Source organism: Indicator indicator, unplaced genomic scaffold (assembly GCF_027791375.1).
Source record: "Indicator indicator isolate 239-I01 unplaced genomic scaffold, UM_Iind_1.1 iindUn_scaffold_92, whole genome shotgun sequence".
NCBI lineage: Eukaryota > Metazoa > Chordata > Aves > Piciformes > Indicatoridae > Indicator > Indicator indicator.
Genome location: NW_026539210.1, coordinates 128,262 through 148,543, shown reverse-complemented (window position 1 = coordinate 148,543; position 20,282 = coordinate 128,262). Strand labels below are relative to the sequence as shown.

General features: G+C 53.7%; 1 protein-coding gene across 1 annotated transcript in view; it reads right to left on the bottom strand.

Moving 5' to 3' along the window:
* A1CF (APOBEC1 complementation factor) overlaps positions 1–20,282 on the bottom strand; it is a gene marked incomplete at its 3' end in the record, with an annotated part of 35,489 nt that overhangs the window by 6,532 nt on the left and 8,675 nt on the right. The window contains exons 4-8 of the mRNA XM_054398723.1: positions 19,569–19,807; positions 11,744–11,908; positions 6,910–7,007; positions 4,197–4,467; positions 923–1,131 (exon numbers count right to left, since the gene is read on the bottom strand). Coding sequence (XP_054254698.1) covers positions 923–1,131; positions 4,197–4,467; positions 6,910–7,007; positions 11,744–11,908; positions 19,569–19,807 — 982 coding nt within the window. The remainder of the gene's footprint in view (positions 1–922; positions 1,132–4,196; positions 4,468–6,909; positions 7,008–11,743; positions 11,909–19,568; positions 19,808–20,282) is intronic.

Below are 20,282 nucleotides of genomic sequence, written 5' to 3'. Positions count from 1 at the left end.
CAGTGTTGGGTAGGGGATAGAGGAGATCACTGAGCTCCTGATGCCTTAACCACTTGACCTAAGGCCCTGAACTCTCTCTTTGTCTTCACTTCACCACTGCCTACCTGCAAGCTCAGCAGTGGTGAGTAGCAGTGGACTTGGCAGTGTTGGGTAGACGATAGAGGAGATCACTGAGCTCCTGATGCCTTAGCCACGTGTCCTAAAACCCTGAGGTCTCTCTTTGTCACTGCTCCATCACTGCCTACCTGAGAGCTCAGCAGTGGACTTGGCAGTGTTGGGTAGGGGATAGAGGAGATCACTGAGCTTCTGATCCCTTAACCACTTGACCTAAGGCCCTGAACTCTCTCTTTGTCTTCACTTCACCACTGCCTACCTGCAAGCTCAGCAGTGGTGAGTAGCAGTGGACTTGGTAGTGTTGGATGGGGAGACAGAGGGGAATCACTGAGTTTCTGATCCCTTAGCCACTTGACCTAAAGCCCTGAATTCTCTCTTTGCCACTGCTCCATCACTGCCTACCTGAAAGCTCAGCAGTGGACTTGGCAGTGTTGGTTTGGGGATTAGAGGAGATCACTGAGCTTCTGATCCCTTAACCACTTGACCTAAGGCCCTGAGGTCTCTCTTTGCCACTGCTCCATCACTGCCTACCTGCAAGCTCAGCATTGGACTTGGTAGTGTTGGTTAGAGGGAACAGAGGAGATCACTGCTTGAGCTCCTGATGCCTTAACCACTTGTCCTAAGGCCCTGAGATCTCTCTTTGCCACTGCTCAATCCCTGCCTGCCTTCAAGCTCAGCATTGGTGCCTAGCAGTGGCCAGTGCTGGGTTAGTTGCTGGACTTGGTGATCTTTCAAGGTCTTTTCCAGCCTAGCCCAATCCCGATTCAAGCTCCACTCCAGCTCCTGCCTGCAGGTTTCCCACACCTACCTGAGGAGCCAGTTTGATCCCTTGGGGCTTGAGAGCGATGTGGTTCATGGGGGTGAGCTCCATTCCTGGCAAGAGGTCGTAGAGCTTCTCCTCTGCCCTCTTTTCTCCCTTCAGCTGGTATCCGCGCCCCAGCCCTGCGTACGCCAGGTAGCCGCGACCTCCCAGGCCTCTGACGCCCGCAGCCCCTACAGGTACATTCATGTAAATTTCTAGGAATGTAAGAAGGCATTAAACTGGATCAAACCGAGGGAAAAACATCCACCCTGCTCCTCCCTGAAAGGGAAAAGTTAGCTCCGCAGGCTGGGCTCTGGGGAGGAGGAGGAGGGCGGGAGGAAGGCTGCTGCTGGGCTCGCCCAGGCAAGACGTCCGCTCCCTGTGCTTGGCCACCGAGGGGTTTTGTGGCAGCCCTGCTTCTCCCTGACCCCATTCCCACCTTCTCCTTTGGCCAGGTTCGATGTGGGGACTCCTTCTTACCCTGGGTTGGGGCGGCAGGGGAATCTCAGTGTCTGGAAGGGTTCAGGATTCCAATGGTAATTTACTTACTTTCTATCATTTTCTGTTCAAGGTCTGTGGAAAATTTCCCTAGGCACAGCCTAAAACTCCCACACCTTGCTTCTGTGAACCAAAACGCTTCCTTTCTCCATAGGACACTTCAGTTTTTCCCCTGGAGAGCCCTACTTAGGAAGCTGGGATGACTCTAAGGCAAGAGAGGGCTGGTGGGTTGGCACAGCTCCACCTTTCCCTGCGTGACCTGTGGCAGGCAGCAAGAGAAATTCCAGCTCCTCTCTCTCTTTCCTTGGGAAGGGGGAAAAAATTGGCTGGCACGGTCCTTATCAGCCTTGATGGAGAGTCTGCTTCATCCCAGCCTGCTGTGGGACCTGCCCCTGGCCTTGGGGACACAAGCTGATTGCCACAGTTGCCACCTTTGGAAGGAAGAACAGAGGGGCAGGTTTGCTTATCTGTCTGTCTATCTATCTATCTATCTATCTATCTATCTATCTATCTATCTATCTACCTTATCTATCTTCTTTATCTATCTACTTATCTACTTATCTATCTACTCTATCTACTTATCTATCTACTCTATCTACTTATCTATCTACTTTATCTACTTTATCTACTTATCTACTTTATCATCTACTTATCTATTTATCTATCATTCTACTTATCTATCTACTTATCTATCTACTCTATCTCTCTATTTTATCTATCTACTTATCTACTTTATCATCTACTTATCTACTTATCATCTACTTATCTACTTATCTACTCAATCTATCTATCTATCTACTTATCTATCTACTTTATCTACTTTATCTATCTACTTATCTACTTTATCTGTCCGTCTACTTATCTGCTTTATCTATCTACTTTATCTATCTACTTATCTACTTTATAATCTACTTATCTATCTATCTACTTATCTACTTTATCTATCTATCTACTTATCTATCTACTCTATCTACTTATCTACTTTATCATCTATTTATCTACTTATCTATCTACTCTATCTACTTATCTACTTTATCATCTATCTACATATCTATCTGCTTATCTATCCATCTACTTATCTATCTACTTATATACCTACTTATCTATCTATCTATCTATCTATCTATCTATCTATCTATCTATCTATCTATCTACTTTGTCTATTTTATCATCTATCTACTTATCTATCTATCTACTTATCTATCTACTCTATCTATCTATCTATCTATCTACCCATCTACCTACCTACCTATCTATCTGTGCTGGGTTACACCCATCCTTGCTGGGGGCTGAAAAAACAGAACCAGCCCCCAGGTGGACAAAAGAAACTTGATCCAGACTTGGTTTTCCCCCTCCCAGGAAGAAGGGTTCCCCTTGGCTCAGAGGTGGTCTATTCCACTGCCCCTTCCTGTCCAGCAAAGCCTATTTAAGGAGAGCCACATCTGAACTCTTTCCCTGCTTCGCCTGCTCGACAGTGGTCATCTACTGCTCCTGCACTGACCACCTGCTGGGGGCTGTTTTCCCAGCTGCATCCACGCTTCCCAAAGAACTGAATCCACTTACATCCAGGGAATACAAGGCCAGCTGGGCTTGGGTTTGTATATTTTCCCATTTATCCTTATCCCTTACCTTTGTAACCTCCCCCTGTTATTGCTGTACATATACATAGATTTAAAATCACCTTTTTCTACTTCCAAGCTGATTCCAGACCATTTCTTTCATGAATTTACCTCTCCCTACTGGATTTTATTTTACTTTTTATTCTACCTACTTATCTATCTCTCTCTCTCTACCTACTCTATCTATCTATCTATCTACTTACTCTATCTATCTATCTCTCTATCTATCTATCTACCTGTCTGTGTCTGTCTGTCTATCTATCTACCTTCCTATCTATGTATCTATCTATGTATCTATCTATGTATCTATCTATGTATCTATCTATCTATCTATCTATCTATCTATCAATTTATCTATCAATCTATCTATCAATTTATCTATCAATCTATTTATCTACCTATTTATCTATTTATTTATCAATCTATGTATTTATCAATCTATCAATCTATGTATTTATCAATCTATCAATCTATTTATCTCTCTCTCTCTTTCCATTTAGCTATCTCCTAAGCTCATTAACTCTTCACATACCAAACAATCCCTGCCATGTGATTTCATGTGGGGGTAGCCAAGTGTGGGGGCTTGATTTGGTCCCAGGTGTGGACACCCAAGGTCACAAGCAGAGCCCCGGCAGCTTTCAGAAATGCTCCAGAGCTTGTTTGTTATTAGGTTGTTGATCCCCACCTGCCCCTCAAGAGGAATCTGCAATCAATGACTTGATTCCATAGTGGTGGTTTCCCTACCCTGCCTCAGGGGTTGGAGGAAGATGGCTCTGGATGAGGCTCTGGCCAGCCTGATGCAGTGTGAGGTGTCCCTGCCCATGGCAGGGGGGTTGGAACTAGATGATCCTTGTGGTCCCTTCCAACCCTGACTGATTCTATGATTCTATGATTCTATGAAAGGAAAATGGTTTGATTTGATCTTCCCTGCTGGGGCCGAACCAAGAGAAGTTGTGGTTTGTTATCACTGCCCCAAGGAGCAGCCTGGAAGCTCTTTCCTTGGGAGAGTGGTTATGCCCTGGAAGGTTACTGCACCCTTATGAAGGACAGAGCCTAGAAACTCTCCCTTCCCTCCCCCTCTGAAAGGGATCCACCACATCACCAGGAGCCTAGGGAGCCGCCAGCGAAGCCCCAGGGGAGATGCTTGGCAGGGCAGGAGTTACCTCGGATGGAGGGGGGCCGGATGACGCTCCTGTTGCCCAGCCCTTTGGCAGCAGGGAAGTGGAGGTTGGGCATGGCTGCATAGGTCTGGGGTGCGTAGAACACTGGGGGGCCCAGGTAGGCGGTGGCAGGGTCGTAGAGGTGCCCAAAGGCGTAGGTGTAGTCCCCTTGCAGCATGGAGCCTCTGCCCCCCGTGCCCCGCGTGTAGCGCACGTAGCTGTCCTTGTCCACGGGCTTGGCTAAGGTCACCTCGATCGGAGATCCATCCAGCACCTTCATGCCAGGGGGTGGGGAGAGAGCGGAGGAGAAGTGTGAGTCTAAGTTTCCAAAGGACACAGGAATTAGCCCTGCCCAGGGAGGCAATTTCCTCACAAGGATGGAGAGCTGGGCAGAGGGAACCTCATGGACTACACCAAGGGCAAGGGTGGGATCCTGCCCCTGGGGAGGAACAACCTCCTGCAGCAGCACAGGTGAAGGGAGACCTGCTGGGAAGCAGCTCCATGGAAAAGGACCTGGGCTACCCAGTTCCAGAGAGACAGGGAAGTGCTGGAGAGAGTGCAGGGCAGGCTGCAAAGCTGCTGAGGGGCCAGGAGCAGCTGTGTGAGGAGCAAAGGCTGAGAGCCCTGGGGCTGAGAGCCTGCAGAAGAGCAGCCCCAGAGGGCAGCTGAGCAATGCTCAGCAAGAGCTAAAGGAGCTGTGGGGAGGGGGCAAGAGGCTGGGGCCAGGCTCTGCTGAGTGGTGCCCAGGGCCAGGCCAAGGGGCAAGGGGCAGAAAGTGGAAGGCAGGAGGTTGGAGCTGAGCAGGAGCAGAAAGTTGTTTGGGGTGAGGGTGCTGGAGGGCTGGAGCAGGCTGCCCAGAGAGGTTGTGGAGTCTCCTGGTGTGGAGAGCTTCCAACCCCCCCGGGCATTGTGCTGCTGGGCAAGCTGCTGTGGGTGCCGTGCTGGAGCAGGGGCTTGGGCTGGGTGACGCCCAGAGGTCCCATCCCACCACACCATGCTGGGATTGTGTAAAAGCTAAAATCTCTGTCCCCAGGGTGGAAGAAGGCACTGTCTGGGTAAGGGTTTAGCATGTTGAGAGCCCTCAGCCCTGCTCCCAGTTGGGAGAAGCTTCCTGACTGACTTAGCTCTGCTGTGAAGCGTTCCAAAGGCTTTTCCTTCCCTGCAAAGCAGTGTGCAAGGCAGCCAGGCTCTACGTGCTCCTAGGAGGAGAACAGTGGCACTAAAAATAGGAGTGGGGTTAACACCTCCTTGGGAACAGCTCTCACATTACAGTGCTGTGAATTACATGCAGTGCCAGAAGGGCTAAATACAGCAAACTCCTTGCAAAGCCACCTCTGAATTTGGAGCAGATGTTTTGGGCTGACCTTGTCTGTCCTGCTTTGCCATTCCCATACTGCCCCTGGGAGTGTTTTCCTTGGCAGGCGTGGAAGAGGGATGTGAGCACAAACCAAGGGGACCTGGAACCCCTCCTTTTCTTGTCCTCTTTCTGGGTTTTCTTTGCCAGAACCTCCAAATCACAGAACCAGGGAATTGTTTTTGTTGGAAAAGACCTTTACAATTATTAAGTCCAACCCAGGGCTCAGGGCTGGAGCCAGATCTGTTTAATGGATGAGGGAATTCAGCACAGCCTCAGGGAGGCTGCAGAGGACACTAAATTGGGTGGCAATGTTGGGCTGCTGGAGGGCAGAGAGGCTCTGCAGAGGGACCTGGCCAGGCTGGATTGATGAGTCAAGGTCAGTTGGATGAGGTTCAACAAGGCCAAGGGCTGGGTCCTGCCCTTGGGTCACAACAACCCCAGGAAGGCTCCAGGCTGGGGGCAGAGGGGCTGGAAAGTGCCCAGCACAAAAGGCCCTGGGGGTGCTGGGTGGCAGCAGCTGGAGCTGAGGCAGCAGTGCCCAGGTGGGCAAGAAGGGCAGCAGCAGCCTGGCCTGGAGCAGCAATGGTGTGGGCAGCAGGAGCAGGGCAGGGCTTGTGCCCTGTGCTGGGCACTGGGGAGGCCACAGCTTGAGTGCTGGCTTCAGCTCTGGGCCCTGAGTGCCAGAAGGACACTGAGGGGCTGGAGCAGGTGCAGAGAAGGGCAAGAGAGCTGGGGAAGGGTCTGGAGAAGAGGGCTGGGGAGGGAGAAGCAGCTGAGGGAGCTGGGGGGGTTTGGGGTGGAGAAGAGGAGGCTGAGGGAGACCTCATTGCTCTCTACAGCTCCTGAGAGGAGGCTGCAGTGAGGTTGAGTTTGATCTCTTCTCCCTGGTCTCAGGTGAGAAAAGGAGAGGAAATGTCCTGAAACTGTGCCAGGGGAAGGTTAGGTTGGAGAGGAGGAAAAAATCCTTTGGTGCAAGAGTGGTCAGGGATTGGCAGAGGCTGCCCAGGGAGGTGGTGGAGTCCCCATGGCTGGAGGTGTTCCAGCAAGGTGTGGCCATGGCACTTGGGGCCATGGTTTGGTGGCCATGGTGGGGCTGGGTTGATGGTTGAGCTGGATGAACTTGGAGGCCTTCTCCAACCCAAACCATTCTATGATTTTATGATTATCTAACCCTACCAGTCTGGTTCTATACCATGTGCCCTTTGCTCCTGAAGAAGGCATTCAGGAGTGTCACACATGCTTGCAAAGAGCTGACACCTCCCAGGTGTTCTTGTAGCTAACAAAGCAGGCAGCTTGGCTTCAGCTGTGCCTGATGCATTGCCCATGAGCCCCAGGAGTTGGTATCTCCAGCTGCTTTACCTTCCCATTCAAGGCCTTCATGGCTTCCACTGCGTGCTCCCTCTTGTTGAAGTGCACGAAGGCATAGTCCCGGATTTTCTTGACTCTCTCTACTGCACCTGTTGGGAAATGAGTTGGGAATGGGTGTTCATTGGACAATACACATCTGGAAGAGCAGCTGTGCTGGGTGGTGAAACCCTTGGAGGGTGAAGGCTGACTAAGGGTAGAAGAAGAGGAGAGTGTCTTCTTGCCTCTTGGGATGTAGGTGTCTGGGGAAGGTAAATAGATAATGGTTGAAGCATTTCAAGGCAAACTTTCAAGGCTGACTTGGGGTCAGGCACCACTAAGTTCCCAGTCAAACTACAGTGAATTCCTCCTGATCAAAATGCTCTGTTGGGCACTGCCTCTGCCCTTCTGACTGGAGGGCTGAGCAGAATCACAGAATCTCAGAATCACACAATGACAGAATGACAGAATCAGAGAATCATAGAATCACAGAAACAGAATCAGAGAGTCACAGAATCAGAGAACCAGAGAATCAGAGAATCACAGAATTAGAGTCACAGAATCAGAGTCACAGAATCAGAGAATCAGAGAATCAGAGAATCACAGAATGTTTTGGCCAGGAAGGGAGCTCCAAAGCTCAGCCAGTCCAAGCCCCTGCACTCAGCAGGGACATCCTCCACTAGATCAGGTTGCCCACAGCCCTGTCCAGCCTCCCCTTGAAGATCTTCAGGGATGGGGCCTCAACCACTTCCCTGGGCAACCTGTTGCAGTGTTCCACTACTCTCCTGGTGCAGAACTTGTTCCTAACATCCATGGCACAGTGCAGGACTTGGTGAGCTGCAGGTAATGTCATCACACCATCTCCATGGTGTCCTACAGGCATGGTGAGTGTTCCCCTGAGGCAGCCTCAGGGAAGCTGATGTTTCTGCCATGAAACAAGGAGGCTTCCCTCTTGACCATCAACTCAGGACATTCAACAAGAATGAGCACCCAGTCCTGTCTTGGCCACAGGGCACCTCTGAGCATGGGGATGGTCTGGGAGCAAGTGGGCAGCAGGTCTGGCCCTAAGAAACAGAATTCCCTGTGGGAATCATAGAATTGTCAGGGTTGGAAGGGACCTCAAGGATCATCCAGTTCCAACTCCCCTGCCATGGGCAGGGACACCTCACCAATGGGGCATCCTTGGGGTAGGGTCCCAGATGGTGTCACAGGTATGGCCCCATCAGCCTGCTGAGCTTCAGTGGTTGGTCCTGCTGGGAGTGGGCTTGGGCTGGAAACCTCTAACCCTGCTCCATTCAGGTGGAATCTTTTTACACCTCTGTGATGACTCCAAATGATCCCAGCTGTAAGTGGCTTTTTTTTTCTCTGGAGACTTTCATGACCCACCTGGATGTGTTCCTGTGGGACCTGCCCTCAGTGACCCTGCTCTGGCAGTGGGGTTGGACTCAATGATCTCTGGAGGTCCCTTCCAACATCTATCATCCAACACATCTCTTCTGTGTCTACCTTGTACAAGTTTCCCTTCTCCTTGTCAGCTGCTCTGCTGCAGGCAGCTCCTTGGCACTGAGACCCTCAGCACTAATAAGTTTGTCTCCAAAATAAGCACATTGGTCCTGTTCCCTGTGCTCACAAGCTTTAGGCATCTGCTTTCTTTTCTTCTCTAATTATCCATCTCCCCCTTCCTCCTGTGAATTGGGAAGCACATCCTCAACCAAACCCAGCCACCAAAAACTATAAGCCCCCCCAAAACACATCCTTTGGAAGTACAGCTAAGAGATGTGGAACGACTCTGCTGGTGGCTTTCTTACCCTTTAAAGCCCAGCAGCTGCAGAGGGAAATATCATATTGCTGCAAAAAGCTCTCACTTCAATAACTGCAGGAGAAAAGATCTTTCCTGGGAGATCAGGGGAAGTCAGCAGCAGCTCCAGCAGGCGAAATGAAGCCTGTCCCAGCCTCTAACCTTGAGCAGCCTGCAGGTCTTCGAAACGACACCGGAGGAGTCAGCAGCACTTGGTGTCCTTCTGGGGTCAGAGGGGGGAATTTCTGAGCCTGAAGTCATGGCAGTTCTTTGCTGATGCATTGATTACAAATCCAGGTTTTAAAGACCTCTCTGTGCTCTGAAAAAAATCTCATTTCTCCTTCCTTGATGGCTCTCAGCTCCTTGCCTGAGCTTCCTACCCCTTCCCCGCTTCTGCCTCTGCTGGGGCAAAGCAATGTGGTAGCAGCCTCCAGGTCATCTCCATCCCTCTGACAGGATGCAGGGAATATTTTCCCCTTCAGCACACTTGGAGAGCATGACCTTCCTGCTGCTGGAAGCTTTGCAAGGGACAGGGGGTTATGCCAAAATCCCTAGGGAGCAAACGGAGAGCTTTTCAGTGAGACAAGTGAGGATGTCCTCAGGCACTGACTTTGGCACGGATTGAAGGGGGCCACTTGTGCTCTGTCACAACCCAAGGTGTGTGAGCAGCACTCCTGGTGGAGTCTGTAGTGGTGTGATAATTGCTCTGGCATGGAGACCTCTGGATCATAGCTCCTTTGGATCCTCAGCAAGGGAGATTTAGGCTGAACATTAGGAATAAACATCAGAAGCATTGAAAGGTCAGGAAAAGCTGATAAAGAAAGTTGCAAAGATGCACTGCAACCTAGCAGAAAGAAAAAAAAAGAGAACTGCATGGAGCAGGAATGACAAGAAGTCAGTGCAGGCCAAATGCAGCTCTGTAGTGCCTGCTAAAAAATTAATGGCAGGAAGTGGAGAGGACTGAGATGAAAGGCAAATTCCTGTTGCCAAGCAGGAGCTGCTAATGCCTAATGGACTGTGTGGCTTGGAGAGCAGCAGCAAGGGCTTAGATTTGCTTTGTTGGCTTGGGGTGGAATTTCCTCAAGCTGGAGCCACTCAGGAGCAAAAAAAAACCAAACCAAACCAAAACAAAAAATCTCCTTTGTAAGCCAAGCAGGATTTTTATTCCCAACAAAGCCACTGGCTGCTGGGAGAACCTCAGCCTGAGTGCATGCAGCAGGCACCAGGGTAGATCCTGCACTCAGTGATAAGCTCTGACTATTCACAGGCTCACAGAAGGAGGTGGGAGCCTGTCATTTATTGTTATTTTATTAATTTGGGGGTATAAAAACGATGACAAAACTCAGATGTAGGCAGCTGAGATCAAAAGCACTCACAGGAACTGACTCTGCCATCATCCTCTGCCACGGGAGAAGGTTGCTGCAAGCACACAGCTGCTGCTCTCTTTTTAACAGAGAGCAAAACCATGCAACAACAGAAAAAAATCACTGTTATGACACCGGAATCTCTCAGAATGGTCTGGGACCTCCAAAGCTCATCCTCCAAGCCCTCTGCACTCAGCAGGGACATCCTCCACTAGATCAGGTTGCCCACAGCCCTCTCCAGCCTCCCCTTGAAGACCTCCAGCCATGGAGCCTCAACCACCTCCCTGGGCAACCTCTTGCAGTGTTCCAGCAGCCTCCTGCTGCAGAACTTGTTCCTCACATCCAATCTCAATCTGCTCTGATCTACTTTGAAGCCATTGCCCCTGGGCCTGTCCCTGCAGGCCTTTGGGAACAGTCCCTCTGCAGCCTTCTTGTAGCCCCTTCAGGTCCTGGCAGGCTGCTCCAAGGTCTCCCTGGAGCCTTCTTTTCTCCATGCTGAACACCCCCAGCTCCCTCAGCCTGTCCCCATTGCAGAGGTTCTCCAATCCCCTGAGCATTTTCATTGCCCTCCTCTGGACCCGCTCCATCACCTCCAGGTCTCTCTTGTTCTCAGGGCTCCATATCAGGCCCCAGCCCTGCAGGTGAGGTCTCCCCAGAGCAGAGCAGAGGGGCAGGATCCTCTCTCTCCAGCTCTGCCCACACTGCTTTGGATGCAGCCCAGGCTGCCCTTGGCCTTCTGTGCTGCCAGTGCCCATTGCTGGCTCCTGTCCAGCTTCTCCCCTCCAGCACCCCCAGGTCCTTCTCTGCAGGGCTGCTCTCTATCCCCTCATCCACCAGCCTTGACTGATAGTGAGGATTGTTCTGGCCCAGCTGCAGGACCCTGCAGCATTTTAGATCTGTTTGAGCTACAAATCACAGAATTGTCTTAGTTGAAAAAGACCTCCAAGATCATTGAGTCCAATATCAACCTAGGACCATCACGGCACTCAGTGCCATGATCAAATCACCTTAAAGAGGTTAGCTCTGCTGTTTGCTGGAAGTGAAGCAGCCCATCATGGGATGATATGATCTGCATGTTGGAGCCTTCAGCCCATGTTGGTCATCACAGGAACATGAAATGGGTTGGGTTGGAAGGGACCTTCAAGATCATCCAGCTCCAGCCCCCTGTCACAGGCAGGGACTCCTCCCACCAGCTGAGGTTGCTCAAGGCCTCATCCAGCCTGGCCTTGAACACCTCCACATCACCCACAGCCTCCCTGGGCAACCTGTGCCAGTCTCTCCCCACCCTCACTCTCAATAATTTCTTCCTCTTCTCCACTCTCACTCTCCCCTCTCCCAGCTCAAAGCCATTGTCCCTCAGCCTGGCACTCCCAGCCCTTCTCCAAAGTCCCTCCCCAGCTCTCCTGAAGCCTTCTTCAGGTACTGCAAGGCTGCTCTGAGGTCTCCCTGGAGCCTTCTCTTCTCCAGGCTGAGCAGCCCCAACTCTCCCAGCCTGGCCCCACAGGGAGGTTCTCCAGCCCTCCACTCATCAGCCTGTTGATGACTTTTGTGGCCTTGCACATGACCATTTAACAGTGGAAAACCAAACCCCAGATATTTTTGCCTCTTCCTTAGGCATCTGTTGAATGGAGAAATGTTCCCACTGGCAGCAGTCTAGGTAGGAGTCACCATTTCAGTGGGGTCCTACCTGGTGTGATGCTGTTGAACTCCTTTTCTATGGTCTCCTCAGTGGTGGAGAGCATGAGGTTCCTGACATAGAGAATTTTTACTGATGACATGGTGTCTTCATCCACCTCCACTTCAGGTTCTGCCCAGTCCACAGCAATTGGATGTCCCCACAGTTGGATCCTTCCTGGAAAGGGATTGGCATGGGCAGTGGCAGACAGGCACTTGGTCTGGGTTGGAAAAGACCTCCAAACTCATCCAGTCCAACCATCAACCCAACCCCACCATGGCCACTGAACCATGGCCACATCCTGCTGGAACACCTCCAGGGATGGAGACACCAACAGCCTGTGCCAGAGTCTCACCACCCTCCTACTGAAGAACTTCTTCCTCAGCTCCAGTCTCACCCTGCTCTGCCTCAGCTTTCAACCATTCCCCTTGGCCTGTCTCCAGACACCCTCAGCAAAAGTCTCTCTGCAGCCTTCCTGCAGGATCCCTTCAGGTCCTGGCAGGCAGCTCTGAGGTCCCCCTGGAGCCTTCTCCTCTCCCCCAGCTTCCTCAGCCTCTCCTCACAGCAGAGCTGCTCCAGCCCTTGGATCATCTTTGTGGCCTCCTCTGGACTCTCTCCACAGCTCTGTGCCCTTCTCCTGCTGGGGACAGCAGAGCTGGAGGCAGGATTGGAGGTGAGGTCTGAGCCCAGCAGAGCCAAGGGGCAGAATCCCCTCTGCTGCCCTGCTGCCCACACTGCTCTGGCTGCAGCCAGCACACAGCTGCCTGCTGGGCTGCAGGAGGGCACTGCTGGCTCCTGGGCAGCTGCTCAGCAACCAACACCCTCAAGGCTTCTTCTTCAGAGCTGCTCTCAACCCAAACAAGGTATTTGAAGTCATAAGGTGGATGAAATTGCAGCAGAAGTGAGTGAAAAGGAAGGACACAAAAAGTCAGGAGACAGCCCTGGAGATATTCAAGGGGAGGCTGGAGAGGGCTGTGGGCAACCTGATCTAGTGGAGGATGTCCCTGCTGAGTGCAGAGGGATTGGGCTGGATGAGCTTTGGAGCTCTCTTCCAACCCATTCTGTGATTCCATGATAAACCAGATTGTGGAGGAGGAGCCCCTGGGCTGTGCACACACTGGCTCCAGCTGCTGAGTGGCAGAGGATGGAAAGAGCAAATACAGAGCAGGTTGAAGGTGATGCTGTGGCCACCTGATCACAGTGAGGCACATGACCATGTGTGTTGGTCACCCTCTCTGCTGAGTAATTGATCAGTCAGTTAGTGGTGTTTGACATGGAATGAAACCTGCCTGCCACAGGCTGCTCTCACAGCTGTAAGGCTGAGGCAGCTCCAATGGTGATGGGGACTGCTCCTCTTGTCTTCTCCTGACAGCATTGATACCTGCCTCACAGGTTCATGGAGTCACAGGAGGGGTTGGCTTGGAAGGGGTCTTAAAGACCATCTAAGTACACCAGGTTGCTCAAGGCCTCATCCAGCCTGGACTTCAGCACCTCCAAACCACCCACAGCCTCCCTGGGCAACCTGTGCCAGTCTCTCCCCACCCTCACTCTCAACAATTTCTTCCTCCTCTCCACTCTCACTCTCCCCTCTCCCAGCTCAAAGCCATTGTCCCTCAGCCTGACACTCCCAACCCTTCTCCAAAGTCCCTCCCCAGCTCTCCTGGAGCCCTTCAGGTCCTGCAAGGCTGCTCTGAGGTCTCCCTGGAGCCTTCTCTTCTCCAGGCTGCACAGCCCCAACTCTCCCAGCCTGTCCCCACAGGGGAGGTTCTGCAGCCTCTGCTCACCTTGGTGGCCTCCTCTGGAGCCTCTCCAGCAGCTCCAGGTCCTTCTTGTGCTGGGGGCCCCAGAGCTGGAGGCAGTGCTGCAGGTGGGGTCTGAGCAGAGCAGAGCAGGGGCAGAATCCCCTCCCTGTGCTGCTGCTCTCCCTGCTCTGGATGCAGCTCAGCACTCAGCTGGCTGTGGGCTGCCAGGGACCATTGCTGGCTCCTGGGCACTTTGTCACCACCTGACACCCCTCCAGCACTTCTGGGGGGCACCAGAACTGGGTGTAGTGCTGCCAGGTGAGGTCTTTACCTTCTCCTTTTATTCTCAGTCTTTTTGTTTTTGCACATCTTGCAGGGAGATCTTCCTCCCTTTTCTCTTCAGAAGAGAAGACAAAGGTTGAAATCTGGCCACCCACTAATACCCAGAGCCCCAAATTCCATGAGCTCTGTCTGTGACACACTTTCTTCTCCAGCAATTAGCCCAGCAGCTAATTCTTTGGATGGACAGTAGGGAGCATTTTGTGTCTCAGAAGCAAGCTAAGTGCTAGAGAGACCTTCCAAACAATGAATTTCAGGTCTGCTTCTTCTGCAGGTTTTCCCTCCCTCCACCCCCAAGAAGTTTCCTTTCTTTCTGATCTCTATGACATGAAGATTGGGTCCACCAAGGCCTTAATTGTGAAAAAAAAAAAAAATTGGAAGAGATATGGAGATGCCTGTCTCAGTGGTAGGAAAAAGGGAATCCTGAAAAGCATTCTTGAAGAGATCTCACAAATGGCATCAAAGGGGTCCATGGACAAGTGGAGTCCCTCAGGGACCAGTCCTGGCACCAGGCTTATTTAACATCTTTGTTGGTGCCATGGAGAGTGGCACTGAGGCTCCCTCAGCACCAAGCTGTGTGGTGCTGCTGACAGGCTGGAGGGATGGGATCCATCCAGAGGGACCTGGACAGGCTGGAGGGAAAGGATCCATCCAGAGGGAGCTGGATAGGCTGGAGGGAAGGGATCCATCCAGAGGGAGCTGGACAGGCTGGAGAGAAGTGATCCAGCCAGAGGGAGCTGGACAGGCTGCAGGGAAGGGATCCATCCAGAGGGAGCTGGACAGGCTGGAGGGAAGGGATCCATCCAGAGGGAGCTGGACAGGCTGGAGGGAAGGGATCCATCCAGAGGGAGCTGGACAGGCTGGAGGGAAGGGATCCATCCAGAGGGAGCTGGACAGGCTGCAGGGAAGGGATCCATCCAGAGGGAGCTGGACAGGCTGCAGGGAAGGGATCCATCCAGAGGGAGCTGGACAGGCTGCAGAGCTGAGCCCAAGCCAACCTCAGGAGGTTCAACAAGACCAAGGGCAAGGTCCTGCAGCTGGGGCAGGGCAATCCCAGGCACTGAGAGAGGCTGGGCAGGGACTGGCTGGAGAGCAGCCCTGAAGGAAAGGCCTTGGGGGTGCTGGGGGAGGAGAGGCTCAGCAGGAGCCAGCAGTGATCACTTGCAGCCCAGAGAGCCAAGCAGAGCCTGGGCTGCAGCAGGAGAAGTGTGGCCAGCAGGGCCAGGGAGGGGATTCTCCCCCTCTGCTCCACTCTGCTGAGAGCCCACCTGGAGCTCTGGGTCCAGGTCTGGAGCCCCTAGGCCAGGAAGGCTGTGGAGGGGCTGGAAGGGGTCCAGAGAAGGGCCAGGAGGAGGAGCAGAGGGCTGGAGCTGCTCTGCTCTGCAGACAGCCTGAGAGAGTTGGGGTTGTGCAGGCTGGAGAGGAGAAGGCTCCCAGGAGACCTTCTGGTGGCCTTGCAGCATCTGCAGGGGGCTCCAAGAAAGCTGGGGAGGGACTTTGGAGGGTGTGAGGGAGGGATAGGAGTGGGGGGGCTGGAGCAAAAGTAGAAGTGGGGAGCTGGAGATTGGCTGTGAGGAAGAAGTTGTTGGCCAGGAGGGTGGTGAGAGCCTGGCAGAGGTTGCCCAGGGAGGTGGTGGAAGCCTCATCCCTGGAGGTGTTTGCAGCCAGGCTGGAGGTGGCTGTGAGCAACCTGCTGGAGTGTGAGGTGTCCCTGCCCATGGCAGGGGGTTGGGACTGGCTGAGCCTTGAGCTCCCTTCCAGCCCTGACAGTTCTGTGATTCTATGATTCTGGGATTATTTCCTCTGTTTAACAGGAACATGGTAGCTCAGGAGGGGCTCCATGGCATTTCATTTCAGCAGGCTGCCATTAGCAGCCAGCTCTCTATTTGTGGTGACTAACAGCCAGAGCCAGATGGGAAAGTGCTGCCCACATGCAGCCTGTAAACCCCAGCTCATCATCAGCCTTCCTAGCATGAAGCAGTTGTCCTTCCCTTCAGAGAAGCACAGCAGCACACAATCACAGAATGGAAGGGTTTTGAAGAGACCTCTGGTCATCACCCAGGCCAAGCCCCTGCTCCAGCAGGGCACCCACAGCAGCTTGCCCAGCAGCACAATGCCCAGGGGGGGTTGGAAGCTCTCCACACCAGGAGACTCCACAACCTCTCTGGGCAGCCTGCTCCAGCCCTCCAGCACCCTCACCCCAAAAAACTTTCTGCTCCTGCTCAGCTCCAACCTCCTGCCTTCCACTTTCTGCCTCTTGCCCCTTGGCCTGGCCCTGGGCACCACTCAGCAGAGCCTGGCCCCAGCCTCTTGCCCCCTCCCCACAGCTCCTTTAGCTCTTGCTGAGCATTGCTCAGCTGCCCTCTGGGGCTGCTCTTCTGCAGGCTCTCAGCCCCAGGGCTCTCAGCCTTTGCTCCTCCCAGAGCTGCTCCAGGCCCCTCAGCAGCTCTGCAGCCTGCCCTGCACTCTCTCCAGCACTTCCCTGTCCCTCTGGAACTGGGGAGCCCAGAAGTGGTCCCTGTGCTGTAGATGGGGTCTCCCAAGCGTGGAATGCCAATGACCTGGGTGACTTGCTGCAGGGAGCTCAGCTTGGTGCCTGCCCTCTCCTCTTGCACCAGCCCAGCCTTTCTCCAGCCTCTTGTTCCACCAGGAGACAAAGCTTTCACAGGAACCATCTTTCTTTCTGACCCTTTCTGTCCATTGCACAGAGCTCCCTCGAAGAGAGTGAGGCTTGGAGTTAAAGGAAGCCTCTAGGTGATGCCATCCAGTCTCACATCCATCCAAAGCATCAGCTGGAGACACATTCAGCCCTGGCTGGAAACCTTTTACTCCCATATGTTTGCAACATCAGAAGGCTCTGGCTTCTGCTTAGGCCTCTGAAACTCCCCCAACTGTTTACTGAGATGTCCCCAAATTGGGAATCAGCATGTTCAGGGCTATGTGTTCCTTCCATCTGCTGTGCTGGCAGGGCTCAGCATTCCAAGTACTCTGCTCCCCCAAGGCTGCTGTTAAGTGCTGCTGAAGCATAGAGCTGCTGAAGGTGCTCCAGAGGAGGCCACCAAGATGGTCAGAGGGCTGGAGAACCTCTACTGCAAGGACAGGCTGGGAAAGTTGGGGCTGTGCAGCCTGGAGAAGAGAAGGCTCCAGGGAGACCTCAGAGCTGCATTTGAGTCTCTAGAGGGGATCTACAGGAAGGCTGGGGAGGAACTGATTAGAAGAAGGCCTTGGGGGTGTCAGGTGGTAACAAACTGCCCAGGAGGCAGCAATGGTCCCTGGCAGCCCAGAGCCAGCTGAGTGCTGAGCTGCATCCAGAGCAGGGAGAGCAGCAGCACAGGGAGGGGATTCTGCCCCTGCTCTGCTCAGACCTCCCCACCTGCAGCACTGCCTCCAGCTCTGGGGCCCAGCACAAGAAGGACCTGGAGCTGCTGGAGAGGCTCCAGAGGAGGCCACCAAAATGAGCAGAGGCTGCAGAACCTCCACTGTGGGGCCAGGCTGGGAGAGTTGGGGCTGTGCAGCCTGGAGAAGAGAAGGCTCCAGGGAGACCTCAGAGCTGCATCTCAATATCTGCAGGGGACCCCCAGGCAGGCTGGGGAGGGACTGTTCAGAAGGGGCTGTGGGGATAGGCTGAGGGACAAGGGTTTGGAACTGGAGCAGGGCAGAGTTAGGTTGGACATCAGGAGGAAGTTCTGCACAGTGAGGCTGGGGAGAGACTGGCACAGGCTGCCCAGGGAGGGGGTTGAGGCTCCATGCCTGGAGACATTCAGGATCAGCCTGGCTGTGTCCCTGGGCAGCCTGCTGTAGCTGGAGGTGTCCCTGCTGCCTGCAGGGGGTTGGCCAAGATGCCCTCTGAGGCTCCCTTCCAGCCCTGTGCAGTCTGTGACTCTGTTCTCCCACTGAGGAAGAAGATGAACTGATGAAGAAAATGCAGAACAAAAGGCAAGATAGCCAGGGTGAGATTCCCCATGGTTGTGTTCAGCACTCCAACCCAGGCTCATTTGCATTACAATAAGAAAAAAAATAAAAGATTTCAATTACTAAGGGTGGTTCATAGGCTGCTGTATAGAGACAGTGAGAGGACCTTGGTGGGTCTCAGAATCTCCAAGCAGAAGGTTTGCTGAATGCTTTCACCAGCACTTGAGTTCCTGAGCTGGAGGAAGCAGGAGAGCCTTGGTGAAGTGGCTCCAAGGACAGCTCAGGGTAACACCTGCCAAGCATTTCTCTGCTTCACCATGGTGACAGCATCACAGAGGGGTAGGGGATGGAAGGGACCTCTGGAGATCATCCAGTCCAGCCCCCTGCCAGAGCAGGGTCAGCCAGGGCAGGTCACACAGGAACACATCCAGAGAAGGAGACTCCACCGCCTCTCTGGGCAGCCTGCTCCAGGGCTCTGCCAGCCTCAAAGTCAAGAAGTTCCTCCTCATGTTCAGATGGAGCTTCCTATCTTCCAGTTTCTGCCCAGCACCTCCTGTCCTGTCCCTGGGCACCACTGAGCAGAGCCTGGCCCCAGCCTCCTGCCAGCCACCCCTCAGATATTTGTAGGCACTGAGCAGATCTCTCCTCAGCCTCCTCCTCTGCAGGCTCCCCAGCCCCAGGGCTCAGCCTCTCCTCAGCTGAGAGCTGTTCAGTGCCCTCAGCAGCTCACTGCCCTGTGCTGGACTCTCTCCAGCAGTTCTTTGTCCTTCTTGAGCTGGGGAGCCCAGGACCAGACACAGTGCCCCAGGTGAGGCCTCAGCAGGGCAGAGCAGAGAGGTAGGAGAACCTCCTTGGAGCTGGTGGCCACACTCCTCTTGATGCCCCCCAGGCTGCCCTTGGCCTTGTTGGCTGGGAGGGCACCTTGCTGGCTCAGGGTCACTTTGCTGTCCACCAGCACTCCCAGGTCCCTTTCCCCACAGCTGCTCTCCTCCAGCTCAGCCCCCAGCCTGCACTCATGCCTGGGGGTGTCCCTCCCCAGATGCAGGACCCTACTCCTGCCTTTAGGGAATGCTCCTTGGGTGTCCCCAGCACTGGGCTGCACAAACTTATCCTTTGTATTGTTTGAATCCTGATGCAATTCCTCATCTGGAATTTCCTTCCCATGTGGGAAATACTCCTTTTCAAGCCCATCCTCAGGACTGAAGATGTTCTTGGATGTTTTCCTGGCTGTTCTCTCCAAGAGGCTCTGTTTGACACAGAACCCAAGGTAACCACAGTCTCAGGCAAATCCTACAGCAGAGCTGCAGATCTGAACCATCCAACTGGAGTCCTAATGAACTCCAGCTCCTAAAGGATCCATAGGGAATTGCCAGCCCTGCACCCCAGAGCCAGGTGACTCCTTCAGCCAACCACAGAATCACAGAACCAGAGAACTGGTTGGGTTGGAAGAGGTCTCCAAGCTCATCCAGTCCAACACCAACCCAGCCCCACCATGGCCACCAAACCATGGCCCCAAGTGCCATGGCCACACCTTGCTGCAACACCTCCAGCCATGGGGACTCCACCACCTCCCTGGGCAGCCTCTGCCAATCCCTGACCACTCTTGCACCAAAGAAATTCTTCCTCAGCTCCAAGCTAACCTTCCCCTGGCACAGTCTCAGGCCCTAGCCTCTCCTCACAATCATGGTGATGCCATGGGGGCAAGACCTTGCTTTAAAGTGTCTCTAGAAGTCAAGAGAAGAAAACCTAGCAACACTCCATGGGTTCCTGGGTCCTCTGGAGACTGCCACACAAGTGATCCCTGGGATGAAGCCTCCCCTCCCTCCCTCATCATCTGTACCAACCTGGGAGCAACTTCCTCCTGGCCATGGCTGCTGCCCGGTGGCTTTCATACTCCACGAAAGCAAAGCCCCTGTTCTTGGTTTTGTCAGCTGCACTGGGGTAGACAATGACATCCACCACTCCATCTGTCACCTTCTTCATCTCTGATAAGATTTCCTCCCTCTTCTTGGTCTTGGGGATGCCCCCCACGAAGAGGCGGCAGTTGTCCACGCTGGCACAGACCCCCAGCAGGCGTCCGTTCCTGGGGAGAGAGGGCACTGCTGGCTGGGCACCACTCAGCACCACACAGCCACTGAGCTGCCAGGGCTGGAAGGGAGCTCAAGGCTCAGCCAGTCCCAACCCCCTGCCATGGGCAGGGACACCTCACACTCCAGCAGGTTGCTCACAGCCACCTCCAGCCTGGCTGCAAACACCTCCAGGGATGAGGCTTCCACCACCTCCCTGGGCAACCTCTGCCAGGCTCTCACCACCCTCCTGGCCAACAACTTCTTCCTCACAGCCAATCTCCAGCTCCCCACTTCTACTTTTGCTCCATCCCCCCCACTCCTCTCCCTCCCTCACACCCTCCAAAGTCCCTCCCCAGCTTTCTTGGAGCCCCCTGCAGATGCTGCAAGGCCACCAGAAGGTCTCCTGGGAGCCTTCTCCTCTCCAGCCTGCACAACCCCAACTCTCTCAGGCTGTCTGCAGAGCAGAGCAGCTCCAGCCCTCTGCTCCTC